Source organism: Nanorana parkeri, unplaced genomic scaffold, assembly GCF_000935625.1.
Source record: "Nanorana parkeri isolate BGI_ZX_2015 unplaced genomic scaffold, ASM93562v1 scaffold260, whole genome shotgun sequence".
Lineage (NCBI taxonomy): Eukaryota > Metazoa > Chordata > Amphibia > Anura > Dicroglossidae > Nanorana > Nanorana parkeri.
The window spans coordinates 278,012-296,004 of NW_017306528.1; the positions used below are offsets into that span (position 1 = coordinate 278,012).

Below are 17,993 nucleotides of genomic sequence, written 5' to 3' on the forward strand. Positions count from 1 at the left end.
GATCCTTATTTTCAGGCCATTTCTGCTACTCGCCTGGGAATCAAGCAAGTCAAAATGTAAATTTTTGCTAGAACATCTTTTTAGCGTTCAGGAATAAAGTTAGAGCATCTGTTTTTGTTTCCCAATATAGCAGGGATAGGTCAGTACTCAGTACCTATCCCTTTCTCTGGAAAAGGAATGTCCATCTACATGTCTTGATTCCAGATGAAAGGACTGTTGACTTTCAGGATGGAAATATGAAATAACAGAATAACCAAACTGACCAACCAAACCTAATTGCTGATCACTTGTTATAGATTTAATGCCAGTTATAACTCCATATAGTAAGAAGGATAGACTGGAGTTTCCAGAGGAGATTTGATCTCCACTTAATCTTTGCAAAGTCACCTAGCCGAGGGTTCTTCCTTTTACCAATTGAAGAACAGTGTGGGCATTAAGTGGGTCCACTGGTTTTAGGCGAAAAACATAAAAGCTATTAAATACTTAGTAGCTTGATTCTTGCTTGTGGATACTTGTTCGCTTCATTACTAATGAGGGCTAATTGGCAACCCTGATGTAAGCCAGGCCTTAATTTTGCTATTGCAACTTTAACAAGCTTTGCTTTTTTTTTATTAATGTCAATTCTATAAGGCATCCAACTAAGAGTCATACGGATTCTCAATTTTTCTCAAATGTTTTTTGAGGCAGACTTGCAAATGTAGGTTTGGAGCAAGTGTGGTGTTTTAACTAATCCTTATTTTGTAGTAAGAATTATTGGTCATATATTTTTACTTTTTAATATTGCCTATACATCCATGCTTATTGGTGGTAAAGTTTTCATAGGGGCCAGCAATAGCGTCTACATGCACCAATCGCAGGTCATATATCAACTAAAATATGCAAACATTATTTGAAACTAATAAATTGGAAAAAGGAGTAATATGTATGCATTAGACACCAAAGGTTTTAGGGATTATTAATTTAGAATGGTTTCTGTGATTAGGTCTTAGGGTGGGTGTCTATCAGATCAAATGTTTTTCATGGCGGGAGGACAAATACCTCCTAGTTTAAAGGTTTGAGCTTCTGGCCAAAGCGCTGGCACTGTCAGATTGAGTTTTTCGGATAAGCTGGTCCCAGCTTTATAACCTCCCTCCACATTCAGCTGATAACAGCAGCTTCTTTTCTTTGTGCTCAGTGATGCGAGAAAGAGGCTTTGCTGCTCGTCATCTCAGTCACTCCCAGACAGGAGCAGTTTACCGAAACATGGTTGTGTTATGTTGGAGGAATGTAGGGTAGAGTCAGTTGGACATTATAGCTGTGTAGCTGGTGAGGGACTGGTCTATTTGTATTTTGAAAAGATAAATGGAGAGTTTTTTTACTTTGTATCCTCTACGTGTTGCCTCTAACATGCCTTGTCAGTTGTCATCTAGCAGTGTGTGGTCTCACTGCTCTTCTGACATCTTATGATAAATGAGTAACATTTACAGGGGGCACATGTGTTGATTGGCTTAAACTGAAACATAGATTTAAAGTTTACGCTAATTTGATAATTGGAATTTAGCCAAATGTATGTTGGCAGAAATAAGATTACTTTTATGATTGTCTATTATTGTGCAAATGAATAGCTAGTATTAGTTTGCCACATTTGACTGGATTTATTTTGTAAACCTAGGGATGTTTTACAGCTTATTGAAGCCATTTCTTCACTTCCAGTGAAAATCTGGAACCTACCGCAGCATTTGTAATAGGTTACATGAGTATAAACTCTGAAGTATATTACGAACATTTTATTATAGCTGAAGAAGTGGCTTGGATAAGCTGTGAACCATCTTAAACAATAAAGAAAAAGTCAATTTCAACGTGAAAAACTACTACCAGCTATACCATGACTTGGATAAATAAACTTTACAGACATAGACAAAAGAATATTTGTAGCAATCACTGGGAGACGGAAATAATAAACATATCAGGCTTGCTCCTCTCCAGTTTTACCAGAACAGTGACAATTTAGTTTTTGCTCACCTATGGGCACATTTGGGTGAACGTTAACAGTTTGGGTGGGTTAGATGTAGGGTGTAGGTGTGTTCCAATCAGTTTGTTTTTGCATGTTTGGAAGTAAGCTTAAAGGAGAACTATGAGGTGAGTGATTTTCACTCAGCCTCATAATCTGAGCCGACCTGTGACAATTAAACTGTCACAGGTCGGCTCAGTAGATCGGGAAGTGAGCGAACACATACCGTCGCTCGATCACTTCTCGATTCTATGACGGCAGAGAGCCGTGACGGGAGGGACTGGATTCCCCCTCCCCTGTCCAATCCTCCAGCGCTGACTAGCGGAACGGACGGGGGAGGGGCGGGTACAGCTGGCTCTGCCTCTAGATAGACAGAGCCAGCTGTCACTCACGCATCTGGGTGGATCCAGACATAATTGTCAGGATCCGTTCCGGCTGCGCCGTCTCAATATTGAGCTTTGGGTGACGGGGAGGACTCTAGTTTGTGTCTTCCCGTTACCCTTAGAACTATGGGGAAAAGCCGTTACCAGGCCATGAAGAATACTGGAATGGCTGATATTATTGCCCATTGCTTTGATCTTTGTATTCTACTCTCCACACTATAATTTATATTTTTAAGGTTTTGGTGGTTAATTTAATTTTTTACCAACTCAACAAGCAGTACAGGCTTCTTATAAGAACATTCAAGTGATACTTCAAATACAGTTTACCTGATTTTGGTATAAAATCTATAGACACAGAATGGACTTGCATGTGTTGTTTTTTTTTTTTTGTTTTGTTTGTTTTTTAGCTTGCGTTCCCATTATATTTTTCTTGCACGTAAAGCAGTTTAGAACACCTTAAACAGTGATTCTCTACAGATTGAAAGAGGAGCTGAACCCTGGAAGCTTTGCCCAAAATGGTAGGCAGGGGACAAAGGACTAGTCAACAGTGTTTTTTCCCTATTACTGACTCACCATGCCTTGCTCTGTGTTAAGGTGACCACTGCTTAGGCACAATTAACATTTTAGATGTTCCTAAAACATGGCAGGTCTTCTCTTTTTAAGTTTAGTTCCATGTTAACTGTTATATTGACTGCAGAACTGAGAGAATCTAATGAAGCATGTCATGGAGAACTTTTTGAAACTTTTTTTTCTTCAGGCAAGTGCTGTGTGCACACTGTCTTATGCTGTATTGCCCTACATGTCTTTTGATCCATCTGTTCTGTGTGACAGGAAAGACTGGTCAAAGTATCCCTCTGTGCATATTGCTGGAGCCTTAGGTTTCCAGTTATTGGTTAGGTGTCTGCTGCATTTTCTTAGTTATCCATATGTGCATATGGCAGGATGGGCAACCATTCGGGGCTACTATGATCAATGTTGACGTCAATATGCCCTAGCCCATAATCGGATATCCGTTATCAGATCAGAAGAATTCCTGTTGATTGCTGTGACTTTCCACACTGGTCTTGGCCATATTGAACAAGAATACTACTTTTTTTTAAATTAAGGTAAGTCCCTTGGCTTTCCATATGTCGTTAGCTGAGTATTTTGTTACATAGAGAATGAAAGAGAAAGTGGGCAACAAGGAGTGATGTACCCAACTACAGCATCTGTTCCTACCAGAGGTCCCACATTTTCTCAGCGTCTCTAGCTTAAGCTTTGGGTTAAACGGGTAAATGTTTCATTATTAGTAGTAACTGGTAAGAGTTCCTTTGTTTACAAATGTTTCACCGAAATCTATAAATATCTATGCATGTTCTCTATATATAGAGCCTATGATGATCCTCTGGAGTCAGAACTGATTGAAGAGAGAATCCCTTATCTCCACAGTGGCTATGCTGCACCACTGGCTCAACCAGAGAGAGGAAGCCTGGCCAGCATAGACCGCCTGGGAAAACGCTCGCCTTCCATTGACAGCATGCGCAAAGATCCCCGATGGAGAGATCCTGACCTGCCTGAAGTAATTGCCATGCTCAATCATCCCATCGACCCAGTCAAGTCCAATGCAGCTGCTTATCTACAGCACCTATGTTATGAGAATGACAAAATAAAGAAGGAAGTGAGACAACTCAAAGGCATTCCCATCCTTGTGGGATTATTAGACCACCCTAAGCCTGAAGTCCACCGTAAAGCCTGTGGAGCCCTCCGTAATATCTCTTTTGGAAAAGATAATGAAAACAAAGTTTCCATAAAGAATTGTGATGGTATTCCTGCATTGATACGGCTTTTGAGGAAGACCAATGACATGGAAGTTAGAGAGCTCATAACAGGTGAGGTTCTGTGATAGGGATGTATATGATTTATATTTTAGACCTCCTTTTTGTCTTTTAATTAGAACTTCACGGGTAGATCTAGTTCAGCCCCTGATTTCTGTGATCCAGCACCCATGGCTGTCTGAATATCTGGAAAGTGACTGCATCTGATTGGATGCAGTCCCTGTTCAGCAGACAATTTTCCAGTGGTGCCGACAGTGTACCCCGTGACTGAAATTGCGGCCAGTTCAGTAGGAATCACCCCAAATCAAAACACTGTATGGCTAGCTTGAGATTTTGTACACCTTTTTGCTTTGATGCACCTAAAATGTATTTAGGCAATATAAAAAGTTCAATTGGGCTTTAAAACTTTTTCTTGTGCCAAATATCTAGGCCTGTAATTTTAAATGGCTCAACGTCCTGTGGTGCCAAAACTGTACTATTTTCGTTTAGCCTTCTGGCTGAACAAAAACAATATCGCCAATTCCTCCATCTGTGCTAAGCAGCATGGATGGGCCAAATTCCCTTTTGTTTACACTGTATTTTGACAGTGGCTGGCACTAAATAGCTGCACGCACTGTTCAGCCAAAGATGTTCCAACCGGTTTCTTTGATCCTCTGATCGAGGGATGTCGGTCAGAAGGCTGCTGATGGCGGCACGCACTGAGCAAATTTCATCCAGTTAATCAAGAACCAGACAATTTGCATAATGTACGGCCGGTTTAAGTTGAGGCTCTCCCTAAAGAGGTGGATATTTTAGCTTACCATTTAATTGCATCTGGAATTGGAAGATTTTTATGATTTTGTTTGTCTTAAGTTTGCTGCTATAAGGGAAGTAGTTTCCTCGCTCTGTGGTCTTCCCTCTCATACTTGAAATGTCTGAAGTCTGACTGGTTGTATCATTCCTTGGCATGTTTCTGCTAGGCTACAGAGTTTGAATGGCCGTCCCATAGCACACTTCGAAATCTGGCAAGAGCTTGACACCCCTGGCTTGCTTTTATAAGCTGAAGTGAAAACACCAGTCTATAATTTCTCAGGGAGGGCCCAGGAGTCTGTCGAAAATGGCAGGGAGCCCTCCCAGGCACTTAAAAAAACAAACATGTATGCTGCTGTTTGTGGAGAAATCCCTGTCTAGCCTAACAGCTTGGCAGAAAGTTAACCTGAAGGCCGGGGCACATTTCACATCCTAGCTAACAATTTCCACGTTAAATTTTGTAAATCATCTTTTTTTTTGTTGTCAGGTTTGAACAGAACATTTAGGGCTAGTTCACACCAGGTTAATTCAGCTGCGTTGATCAGCATTGATCAATGCAGGCTTAATGCAAGGTGACGAAGAAAACAGTTTTCTATATGCCATCCCATGTCCACACCATAGAAGTGTGTTGCATAAAAATGCAACACCATCTGCGTTTGTACACAGTGCAGCACACAATTTAGTACAATGTACAACAGCACATTACAATCTGCTGTTTTGCTTTGAAGTCCCTCCCCCATACCGGTAGCAGGGAGAGGGCAAGGGATTGGGTAGTATTTTATTCTAGACAGAGGAGTGACCATTGCCATCAATGGACACTCGCTTTGCATGTGACCTCCCCTTGCAACAGGGATGGGCCTGAGTGGCCAATTGCCAGACCCCAACATTGTCACAAGGGGACTGCAGTGATCTGGCCTACCTGGGCAAGGCAAGCTTTGACAACATCTGACACCACAACTTGGACTTTTGCAGCAGAGAGGTGATGAGGAAGGGTGGAAACATGGGCATACTTTCCCTGAATGGGCATTAATAGTGAGAGCATCTCTTTATTACCTGATCAAAATACATAAAAACAAATTGCAGTCATCATTCTTATGCCATTGTTAGGTGGTATGTCTGGTGGGAGCTTTGTATCTATAATGCTCTTCACAGTGTTGCTGACTTGATCCAGAAGATTTAAATAGAAATGCAGTTGTTGGTAAAAGTACAATATTGACACCACCTCCATAGAGTCCTTTTCATGTCCCTTTTTATCCCACCAACTACAGATTATATTTCAGTCAAAACGTTTCTTTTGCCAGCACGATATAACTTGTAAAACATCACGCAAACCTTGTAGAAGAAGGCCTTAGTCACGTGGGTCTCCTGGTGTGTGTGTTTTTTTTTTGTTGTTGTTGTTTTTTGAACAGTGGAGAAATTGATCTAAAAAGTATTTTTATATGCAAAACATGCATGCATCAACATTTAATATTGTTCACATGCATTTAGGTTTGCCATACAGATTTTTCACAAACTTCCTTGTATTTGTGTTTACACTTGTTCAGAGCATCTAATTTGCCTCTGGATGCACAGATTTCTATTTGTTTACTAAAAGCAATTAGAATGAATGCAAGTAAATGCACAGCGTACAGGCTCCCATTTAAAACCATTACATAAATGTATCTGCCTTTCAAAATCTCCGATAAATGCATAAATCAACACATTGTATTGCATTACCTGTGTCAATGAGGCCCTAAGTGTTTCGCTGGCAGTATTGTCACAGTATTGTCACTTGTTCTGTTTTTGTCAGGGTGAGGCATAAAGGTGCTAAATCTGATCTAAATGATCTACATTCTGTTCTGGGTTTGACACATTTTTTTGTGTGCAACCTTTGCTACGGCATGGTGGCCACATTAATGGATATAATGGTCATATCCTGCTAGCTACTTGATTTATTCTTAAAGTGACATTAAACCCTCAGATTTTTTAACATAAAACAATACTGTAATGTGTGCCTTACTTTAATCCATGGTTGTTTCCCTTCTCTTTGCTGCTCTTCCTTTTTAAATACGGATTTAAAAGGAAGAGCAGCAAAGAGAAGGGAAACAACCAAGGATTAAAGTAAGGCACACATTACAGTATTGTTTTATGGTTGTTTCCCTTCTCTTTGCTGCTCTTCCTTTTAAATACGGATTTAAAATGCAGTTTAAGATTTATCATCATTTAAAAGTAGTGAATGGTTTTCAGTAATGTAACTTCCTATCTTTATGGATGCTGAAGGACGGTCATCACTTATCTATGCACTTTCAATTTTTGTGATCAATAGCAGATTAAGCAAATGCAGTACTGTATTGATTTACTGGTATCACATGATATGTAGCAAATATCCTCTTCCCAATATCCTTTTTCACTTCCCTTAAGTAGTAGCATATCAACTTACTGCAGGGGATGTCTGAGATGCAGACAATGTAAGAGTAATTTGTTTTTGCAATACCAAATGATTGAATATTTCTTTAGATATATCTATAGATATATCTAGTTTTACATGTTGTTTTCTAAATGCTGCTTTTGGATGTTTAGAAAAAGTTGTATGTGTGGTGTCCTCTTGCAATTTTTTTACCACTTTATATGAAATGTTTGCTGTAACAAGATAAATCAAATGAACGTGGCATCTGTTCATTGTTCCTGAAAGTATACAGTGGTTGTGGCCATTTGTCTCTAAGGTTTTTCTGAGATCCGAACAATTGTATATTGCATTAGGCCAATTAATTCTGGTCATCTGATGACCCAGTGTGCTGCTGAAATATCTCATTCCATTTAGGCATAGTTAATTGACTCATACAGCTGCCACTTAGAACTGTTTTTTTTTCTTCTGTTTTTCTAAAAGGTACTCTGTGGAACCTGTCCTCGTATGAACCTTTGAAGATGGTTATCATCAACCATGGCCTTCAAACATTGACTAATGAGGTGATCATTCCTCACTCGGGCTGGGAGAATGAACCCAATGAGGACTCCAAACCCCGTGATGCAGAATGGACTACAGTTTTTAAGAACACATCTGGCTGCCTAAGGTAGTGTTTTTTTTCGTTTTTTTTCTTTTTGTGCTACATGCTGTAGCTACAGTGGTTTTAAATCCATGTCCAACACTGAAAATGGTTAGTGTTCCACTTATTTGAGTGTACTTGTTGTTTATAGATTATTACGCTCCTTGGTGGGTTTACCAATACATTTCATATCCTGGAAGTGTACTCCTTCTTTTTTTTTTCTTTCTTTTTTTCTTTTTTCAGTGAAAGCTTGTTAAAAACTTAAAATTGCAGAGCGGACCTACCTACTGGTTTAAAAATTTCATTTAAATATGGAAGTTAGTTTAAATCCAAATGTTGCTTCCACTCTGTCAAACTCCCTTCTTCTGCATTGATGCCAGGTCGATGTCCTTTATTCATGGACCAGATTCCTCTTTTCTTTTAGTGCAATCAAGTCCACTGTGCTTTGTGCTGATCTCATGGTATTGCTTCCAGAATCCTCTGCATTTAACAGTAGATACAGAACTCCTGCCACAGTAGGGTTCTTTTAAATGGTGGGGTTAGGTTACCTTACTTCATCTACAAATACTGTAAGCTTACATGCACAATTTTAAGCTCAATAAAATGCTTGGTTTAAAAAGCAAACCTACCTTTTATAGGATAAGCCCTGCTTTAATTAAGCTTTAACATTTTAAAGTCTTCTGTAAGTGATGCACAAATTAGCAGATTTATATAGCCTGATGTAATTTATTAACCAGGGGTAATTTCCTGTAACGGTGATGGTGGGAAACTTCATATGGCGATGTTAAGTTTCCATCTGTGGTTGCAGTCACCTCTAAATTGAGGACTACTGCTTAATATAGAGAACCCACTTCTCACACATTGGTGTATGGACATAATATTGTGCATTTTTATTTAAAGTGTCTTCTGGTTTGTTTGGTATACTTTCAATCTGAGTGGAATTCTTGATAAATGGTATTGCCATGTAAAGATTACATCATATTGGAGTGTGTGTGTGTGATTATATAATGTTATTTTCTTGTTAGACTCTTTTGTTTACTTGATACAGTCTGGTATGTGGCTATTATCTCTTTGAGCATCAGTACACGTACAAATGGTTCATAACATTCTTTATTAAAGCACATGTGTCTGCTTCCTATACAAGGCAAACCGGTGAACTTTAATGCCCTCCTCCCCATGAGGGCTCCCCTAGCTCTCCATTCATTTACTGGGAGTGAGGGAGGAAAGGGAATGTTGTGTAAGGAATTAATTGCTGTATCCAAAGCTTGTCATGTGGCAGGATTGGACAATAGTCGAGCACCTTTGTGGTCACATGAGAAGAGTGAAAATGAAAGGTTCGCTTAGGTGACAACCCTGCACGAGCCGCTCAAAGAAAAAAAAAATGTTGTGCCTTTTCCTTTATACAGGTGGTGAGGGCTGTCATCTGAGGGGACCTTCCATTTTCATAGGTCCAATTTATCAGATGCGCTATTATAATCATTACTTACAATGTAAAAGTCAATTCACAAAGATTACAGCACATGTTATTACTCCTTAAAATAACACTAGCTTCAGGCTGGTGATAACTGAGATTCAAGAGGTGTCTATTGAGGAAAGCAGGAAAGGGGGCCATATGAGGTGGTGGTAAAATTACAATCTCTAAGAAAATAAAGCCATCTCCATGCAGAAAAATAATGCCTACGTACCTTTTTATTTCTGTGAATTGAACAATTTTAAATGACGGTAAGATTAAATAAAAAAGCAAAAACACTTTCAGGTTCAGTCCCAATCGAGAATTGTGGAAGTTGAAGTGTTAATATTTTCTGGGTATTTTGGGAACCTAAAATGCATGTATGATTTGTATATTATGTTAATGGTAATGTAAAAGCTTTTAAATCTTGGCACATAGTAGTGGAGACCATGAAATGGTATCAAGACAAATGACAACCTTTAAGCAACTTTGTTGCCAAAATCTAACGCATACGTTTTTTCCTTTTATGATAAATACGTACTTAATTCTCCCCCCTGCGTGCAACACCGAACCCTTCTCCCCTTGCCTGCAGCACCGAACTTAAGAGTGTCCATTTCCTGGTTCCTCTTGCACAGGGGTAGCCAAACTCCGGCCCTCCAGCTGTGGTGAAACGACAAATCCCATGATGCATCTCTCTCCGGAAGTAATGTCCTAAGGCTGTGAGAATCTTGCAATGCCTCATGGGATTTGTAGTTCCACCCCGGCTGGAGTTTGGCTACCCCTGGTCTTGAAGAACCCTATGTCGAGACTGTATCTTGTAGTCATATGGGGGTCAGAGAGAGGAACCGCAGAGCACAGCAAGGGATATGGAGATATTCACCCCCGAAATGTCCCTTTGCTATTCCTGACATAGGGATTGCTGGGGGGAACCTCAGAGTGTAGTGGTGGACTGGAAAATTGACTACCAGAAGTCACTTCTATGTCCTGTAGTGACCTAGGGTTTGGCAGGAGAAACTACAGAGCACAGCAGGGAACCAGAAAATGAACACTTGCAAAAGTCCCTATACCACTACTTTGTAATTACCACGGAGCAAAGCAATATACTGTAAGATCAACATTCCCAGAAGTCCCTACGCCAGTGGAAAGGACCACAGAGCGAAATGGGGGACCAGAAGATCAATACTCCTGGATGTGTCTGTTTTTTCTTCAACTGACAAGTTCCCTTCATTAAAGCGATGTTCATATATGCGTGCAACAGGAAAGTAAGTATTCCCCAATAAGTGGGACAGCTTTTATACGCAGTTGGATTTTTGGGACAGAGCTGCTTTAAAGAATGTGGTGTATACGGCTGTAAATAAAAGGTTTGCTTTTTGTGTGTAAAAACACAAGTGAAAACTATAGACAGATTGTATGCTATGAATTACATGGCATTTTCTTTCTGCGATCCAGTTTTTATCAGCGTTACATGATGTATGGTTATAATGTTTTGCTTCAGGCACTCCTCAGTAATAAGCCTGTATAGTATTAGTAAGGTTTTTTTTTTCTCCTTCTCACATCTGTAATGGCAACGAACATTTCTGCATTAGTGATAGCATTAGATTTTCAGTTCCTTTTGCTGGCTTTTCTTTCCATAGTACTTACTGCCAGCTTCATTTCTTAGAGGAGAGATCACTGAATGGCTCTTTCAGAGCAGCATTTATCTCCGGAGAGTTTCCATTTCCAGTCAGCAAGCCGTGCACAATGCTGAGTTTTACAGCTAAGTAAATGATAGATGGCACAGCTTTCCCCCTAATGACATGGTATTCTTTTATGTATACGTTAACATGAAATGGTAATGGACTGCAGAATTTCTTTAACACATGCTCTGATATTGGCTTGTGAAAATGGCAGAGCGTGTTAAGAAGTTGGAGCCTTCTGAGAAACGGAGTGTATTAGTCTGCTTCTATTAGCATGTGGGATGAAAAAATGCTTTATATTGCGTCATCCTGCTGCTGAGGTACGCAATTGTCCCAACAAATAGAGGCAGCATAAAGGAATTTAATTCAGCAGTTTGTCTAGTACCGTATGTTTTCCCTATGTTTTCCGCAATGTCCCTTTTGCAGAATGGGGGAGTAAAGCTATATGTAGCAAGTCAAATTCTCTCCATCTGCTTTTGATGTATTGACAAAATAGAGAACAGTATGGGGTAACACGTAGGGGTATTCTATCAAAGATTGTGACTGGGTTGGAATGTGTGACCAGTTACGTGGCCACACATTTTAACGTAATCCCGCCCACTTTTTCGGCAGTGGAATATGTGACCCGCAAAAGGTGAAGAATTCCATGCGCTCTCAGATGTTCCAGGGCAGATCGGCATCGCAGATGGTATGTGCAGGAGAACTGATCGGTCCTGAAATGTCACTTCTATCCGACCTCTGTGGAATGTGAGAACGCAGTCACAAAGTCACATTTCAGGACTGATCAGCTTTTCCAAGTAAGATCGGTACTCCTGTATATACAAACTGCGATACCGATCTTCCCTGGAACAGCTGACAAAGTGTTGGAATTCTTCACCTTTTGCCGGTCACACATTCCACAGCCGAGAAAGTGAGCGGGATTACGTTAAAATGTGTGACCACGTGACCGGTCACACATTCCACTGCCGAAAAACTGGGTGGGATTACGTTAAAATGTGTGACCATGTCACCGGTCACACATTCTAATGCAGTCACAAACTTTGATAGAACAGGGGCATTCTATACTGCTAGATTTTGTTGGGTTGTATCATTAGTGATCTCCTTGGTAGTTAAAGTTGGTAGAAGTTGGCACATGTTTACAAACGCTGCAAATTATAAAATGACATACAATTCTTTATCATTTTATTACACTGTTTTTCTTATATAATTCTTTAAGAAAAGCAGTGTAACTTATAGGAAGAGACCTCCAGAACATCAGCAACCTGTGTTTAAAAACATTACTCCATTATACACCTTTTTTGTTCCTCGACTCCCTGAAATCTGTAAAGAGATTTTCTAATTGGTTGAAATAATTCTATATGATAGGGATAATCTTTTCTGCATCTTATTCAAAAGAAGTTGGAATTAATTGACTACAGATCCACCATTTCTGTTAAATGGCCAGATCACAAGACCTACATCTGCAAATACTGGTATGTTCAACCACCAGATGTCTCCATGCTCCTTGTACTCTGTGAGACCTCTAGCTGTCTATTGCCACTCTAAGCAGGTCATGTACATTCTTTCCAATCTTGAAATCTAAGCTTGGCAGTTCAGATTTTAAAAGTAACATACTCCATGTGAAATGACCAATAAATGTTGAATTAATATTCTAGTAAGCAAGTAATGTCATGAATAGTTTTTTATTGCTGCATGTTTTTGCTGATTTAGTCCGTCATAAAACTTCCAGTTGAAATCTGCTATGATTACGGTTTTAGCTTTAGAGCTTTGCACTTTAATCAAAGTGATTTGATGAGTGCTACAAGCAATGAACAGCACGTACTGAGGCAGCCATTATTAAAATTACACCTGATCCCAGAAGAGGTGCCGCTCTGTTTCAAGCACGTCTAGCCTTCGAGACAGTGTAACAAGTCCTACTGTTGGGAGGGGGAGGCAAAGGGCACATTGCTAGTAATTATCGCATTAGAATAACCCTTAGTCATTTCAGCATGGAACACTAGTACTAGAGCAATTCACCACTGTGGCACAAATTGGGTGCAACATGAGATCTGCATGCTGAGCAAATTAGAGTGTTGTAAGAACAACCAGGGGAAAACTACTTAACCTTTTTGTATTGTAGAAAGGCCTTGTTTTGTGGTGCTGTATGACTGCAGAACAGCAGCCTGTTGTTTTTGAATTAGGTTATCTGCATAGTGAGGTGTTCTTTTTCCTTGTAAGATTTGGTTAGAGTGCTGATGGGTTAGAACCACTGCCAGGTCTCTGCAATTGCCCTGATCACCAATGTCTTTGAAATTAAGTTAAATCTAAAATTTTGAGTTGCCACCAGAATATGAAATGGTGGAAATTTCTTTCAAGGAAGAAGCTTGTTCCCATGACAACTGTTTAGAGGGGGTTTCCCTCACTTTTGAAAGTGCTTCTCCCACTTCCTGTTAGTTCTACATGGGAAGTGAAGGGAAGTCTCCCTAATGAGACACAGATTGCAGAAAATTTCAGTTTTAACCCTCACCTACACTATTCGAAATGTAAAATCTGCTTTTTTAGATGTACCAAGTATTTTAGTATAGTCGTATTATGGTTACTAATATCGAAATCTTCCACAATTAAACACATTGATTTAATCTTGCTAATGTTATTGATCCCATGAACTTGGATGTCTGTTTAGGTGATCCATTGCTGGGTCAATTGTCAAATCTTGCATGATGCGGGGCTACTGTCTCCACGGACAGTCCTTTAATGTAATGCGCCTCTTTTAATTTCTTGACTTGTGTCTTTTAATTTCAATATCTTGTGTGTCAGGCATTTGTGCAGAATAACACCTGTAAGTTTTAATAAAATGTCTAATGATTGGGGTTAATATGTTCACAACCCAGGATGTATTCCTTAATAGTTAATAGTTGGCAGTGCTGAAACAATGCAATTTTTGTCTTCCTATTAGAAAGTCCTTAAAACTACTATCCACTAGGTACAACAGGTATTTTAATGTGACCCTAATCTCAGGAGTTGAATCTTTAAAATTCAACTACCTTAACTAATAACAAAAATGTGTCTTATTTGTGTATCACTCGGCTGTAGAATGTTCAATCATCTCTGAATTGGTGCTGACACGGTCCTTCCGGAGGGTGGCTACTTTTGTTCCTCATGGTTCCTGTGTGTGTTGCAAAGTAACCACTGCGCCAAGCTCGCTCCTGTGATGACTACAATCTCACATTCAGTTTATTAACTTTTATTGAAATTCTACTCTTATCACGTGAGTGATAGGAAGGACCGTGTCGGCAGGAATTCAGAGATGATTTGAGGATCTACAGCTAAGTGATACACAAATAAAAATATATTCAAGTACCTTATTACCTAAAATGTATCTTAAGTACAAGACTTAACTATTGAGTTTAGGGTCGCTTTATGTTAAAAATAAAACCAAAACTACTTTTTTGTTTTGATCTTGGATAGAACAGGAAAGCCAAGAACGTCTATCAAGGTTTGTTTGTATCGCTTTAAGCTGTCCTGATGACACAACAGGACGATAGAGAGATATCGCCTATGGGTGTGCACACAACTCTAAAAAAAAAAAAAAAAAAAAAAAGTTAAAAAACATTCACAGGCTATTTTCTCTACTGTACAATAGATTGTGAATGTAAAAGCAACTTGAAGTATTTCAGGGGTAACTCGGAAGCAACTTTAAAAGCTTCTCAAATGTAGGCTCCAATCTTGAACCTGAACCCACTGGTCCCAAAGGTTTTGGTGGCGTTTCACTTTACCTTCTACATTTACAATACTTACCCAATTAGCAGCAGCCAACAATGTCTGGCTTAAACTGTAATGGATGTCTGGATGAATTTTGGTTAGTATCAGAGCAGAAAACCTATTCTGAGAAAAATACAGAGCCTGTCATGCTCATTCTTCACCTTCAGGACAATAATGAATGTGTTGTTGTTACAGTTCATAAAGTTGGAACCATTGACCTGTAAAACTTGTGGTTACTAAAAGATTATTAAAGCCATCAGATCAGCATGAGAGCCAGACGGCTTGCATTTTTAGAAATGCCAGGCGACTTATTTCTTTCAGTAAAAGGTTCCATTAACAACTACGTGCCACCCATGGGGCAGACTTGCATTTTTACCTATTTGGAAAACATGGTTAATGTCTGATTTGGTGATCTGATTGCTGTAGTTTCTGTGCGGCCTCATAATAAAGCCATGTCTAGTCTCTCTGCTGTTGTGCATTTTCCAGGCAGTTCAGGAACTGCTCGCCTGCTACAAAATGCTGTGTGTGAGCACATTCCATATTGTTTGTATTTAATCCTTACAGATTTGGATGTTTGGCATATTACTTGTTGTAGCTCTGTAATGAATATGCTTTTCAGTTAGTACATAAGGAGTGTAGTAGCAGTTAACTCAAGGGTTTATCTAAACACTTCCAGGGCCTGATGTGTACATTTTGAGTCTGGAGCCTGTGACCTGACATTGCCTTGCTATTTAAAGTGAAGCTAGAATGGTTTTTGGTCAGTTTTATATACGGTATATTTTTTTAAATATACAATATATAAATATTTATAAACCTGTGCAAGCTTCTAAACTGATCTTGTTATATTTTTTTTTCAAAGTTTTTATAGAATATTTATTACAGGATGTGTCTGACACTTAACTTGGTAAGAAAGCCCAGACCTACATGCATGCTCTGGCACTTGGCTTTTCTCCAGGGGAACCAGTCCTACTAGAAGAGAGGGAGAGACATGTGTCCCTTCTGCAAATTAGGGATGCGCCGACGTATCGGCACAAAAATTGCACTTTTGGCATTTAGCCAAAAGTGCAATTTTTGGCCGCTATATCGGGTTTCAGGTTTCTTTCGTCCCCGCTGTGCGCTGCTCTGTGTCCCAGCAGGGAGGAGAGAAAGTGACAGCCGGCCGAGCGATGCAAGGTGAGAACGCTTGTGAGCGGTGGTTGTCTCCTCCTACACCGCTCGGCCGCCTATCGCAGTCCGGCAGAGCTGTGTGGGTGCGGAGACAACGCTGTCACAGAAGGCTGAGCTCTCCTCCCGCACAGCTCGCTCAGCCTCCCGTGACAGTGTGTCAGAGGGGAGAGCCAGGTACAAACACTCAGTGATCAGTGATTGCTGAGTGTTTGTACATAACATGAGGACATGGTATGTGGACTATATCCTCAATTATGAATGGGAGTGATCTACATCACCTCCTGTTCATTCATAGTTGTAGTTATAGTAAACCTACTATATTCTCATGTTATCAATGAACAGGAGCACTCAGTATAGAGGATTCCTGTTCATGTATAACAGGGGCTGCAGAAAAAGAGATTGAGGACTTTGTGTCCTCAATCTCTTTTTCTATTTTAAAAGGGAAATATCAGGGGTCAGTTTAGACCCCTAATATTTCCCTGACGCCCCTAAAAGTAAAGTAAAAAAATAAAAATATTTAATAACTGAATAAATATTAAAAAAATTAAAAAGTTTATAACAAATAAAAATAAAATATATTTGAAAAATGTGAAAAAATGTAAATACATTTTCAGTTTCAGCCTGACAATTTTTTTTTCTTTATTTCGGTTTCGTTTCAGTTTTTACATTTCTATTTCGGTGCACCTCTACTGCAAATTACCAAAGAAAAAAAACCTACAAACACAAAAATTTCCCAGCACACTTACCTGCCAGTCTGCAAAAAAAACAACAACAAATTACACTAACTATTAGGGTTAAAAAAAAAGAGGTTTTAGTTGCGCAACTTCTGCAAAATATATGGAAGCTGAACTGCCTCATCAAGGCCCCTCTGTGTAGCGTGGTCCTAACTCTAATCTATAAGAGGTTCCATCTTTGAGCATATATAGCAAAGGATGAAGTGAGTGCAGATACACCTGGAGGTAGCCCATTTCTCCTAAAAGGCACAGGGACAAACCAGAAGCCCTCCACACAATGGCAGCTGAAACCCCCAGTGTGTCCTTTCGCCAAATCCAACAAGTGAACAAATGGCAGCCGCACCAATAAATTTATAACTAGTTTTTAAAGTAAGGTGCACATAGAAGGGCTTTACACAGTACAAACAAAAATTTCCTGCACCCTTGGCAGCCTGGCAAACACTGCACATTCCTTTTTAATAATGCCTATGCCTTATGCAGTATAAGAAGCTTGCAGCCATAGAAGACATTTCCTGCATAAACCTCAGTCGGGAAAATGCTTGCCGTGGGAGAGATGGGGAAAAAAACAAAACTGAACTTCAGGCCAACAATTTAATAGACATATGCAATAACATTTTATGGGAGCTGTCTTGCCTGCCAAAGGATTTTTAGGTCTGTCTATCCAGTCCTAAGATTTACACGGCTTTAAGCCAGGCTAGTGAATGTTTTCCTCCGTTGAACAAAATAGCTAGTCCTCCTTCCTGAAACTAGCCTGTTACTTGACAGTAAAGGAGTATCAGAAGGCTGATGAGGTCACCTCTCTTCTCCTTGTCAAGACCTGTAGATTGATATCAAGTATTGTCCATCCATCTTTCAGCCTGGAAGTTCTGTTGTATAGGGCATTACAAGATGTTGATATCGAGTCAAATTTAGGTATTCACTTCAGCTGCAGTTTAAAATCCATAAATTTTTTTGTCTATTTTGTGTGCATTGTTAGGCTTCCATTTTCCTTCGATTTAAATTTTGAAGATTAGCATGACATCTGATGTAATTTGATTTTTAGTAAGCCGCTTTAACCTGGAAACATTGTGATCTAATAATATCTAAATATAGATCTGTAATGATAGAAAACGTCTATCCTCTGGTCCTACCGAAGAAAATATTCAGTGTGTTTATAATACTGCATGGAAACTACCTCCCAACCTGTGAAAAAACCCCCAATGATTTCATTACTGCATTTTGCAAGA

General features: G+C 39.5%; 1 protein-coding gene across 3 annotated transcripts in view; it reads left to right on the forward strand.

The window, feature by feature from the left end:
- The window catches only part of ARVCF (armadillo repeat gene deleted in velocardiofacial syndrome), a 269,995-nt gene that overhangs the window by 183,981 nt on the left and 68,021 nt on the right, over positions 1–17,993 (forward strand). For 2 of the 3 annotated variants that reach the window (XM_018556965.1, XM_018556966.1), the window contains 2 exons: positions 3,742–4,241; positions 7,843–8,026. In XM_018556965.1, coding sequence (XP_018412467.1) covers positions 3,742–4,241; positions 7,843–8,026 — 684 coding nt within the window. The remainder of the gene's footprint in view (positions 1–3,741; positions 4,242–7,842; positions 8,027–17,993) is intronic. The other variant, XM_018556967.1, reaches the window with a different exon arrangement.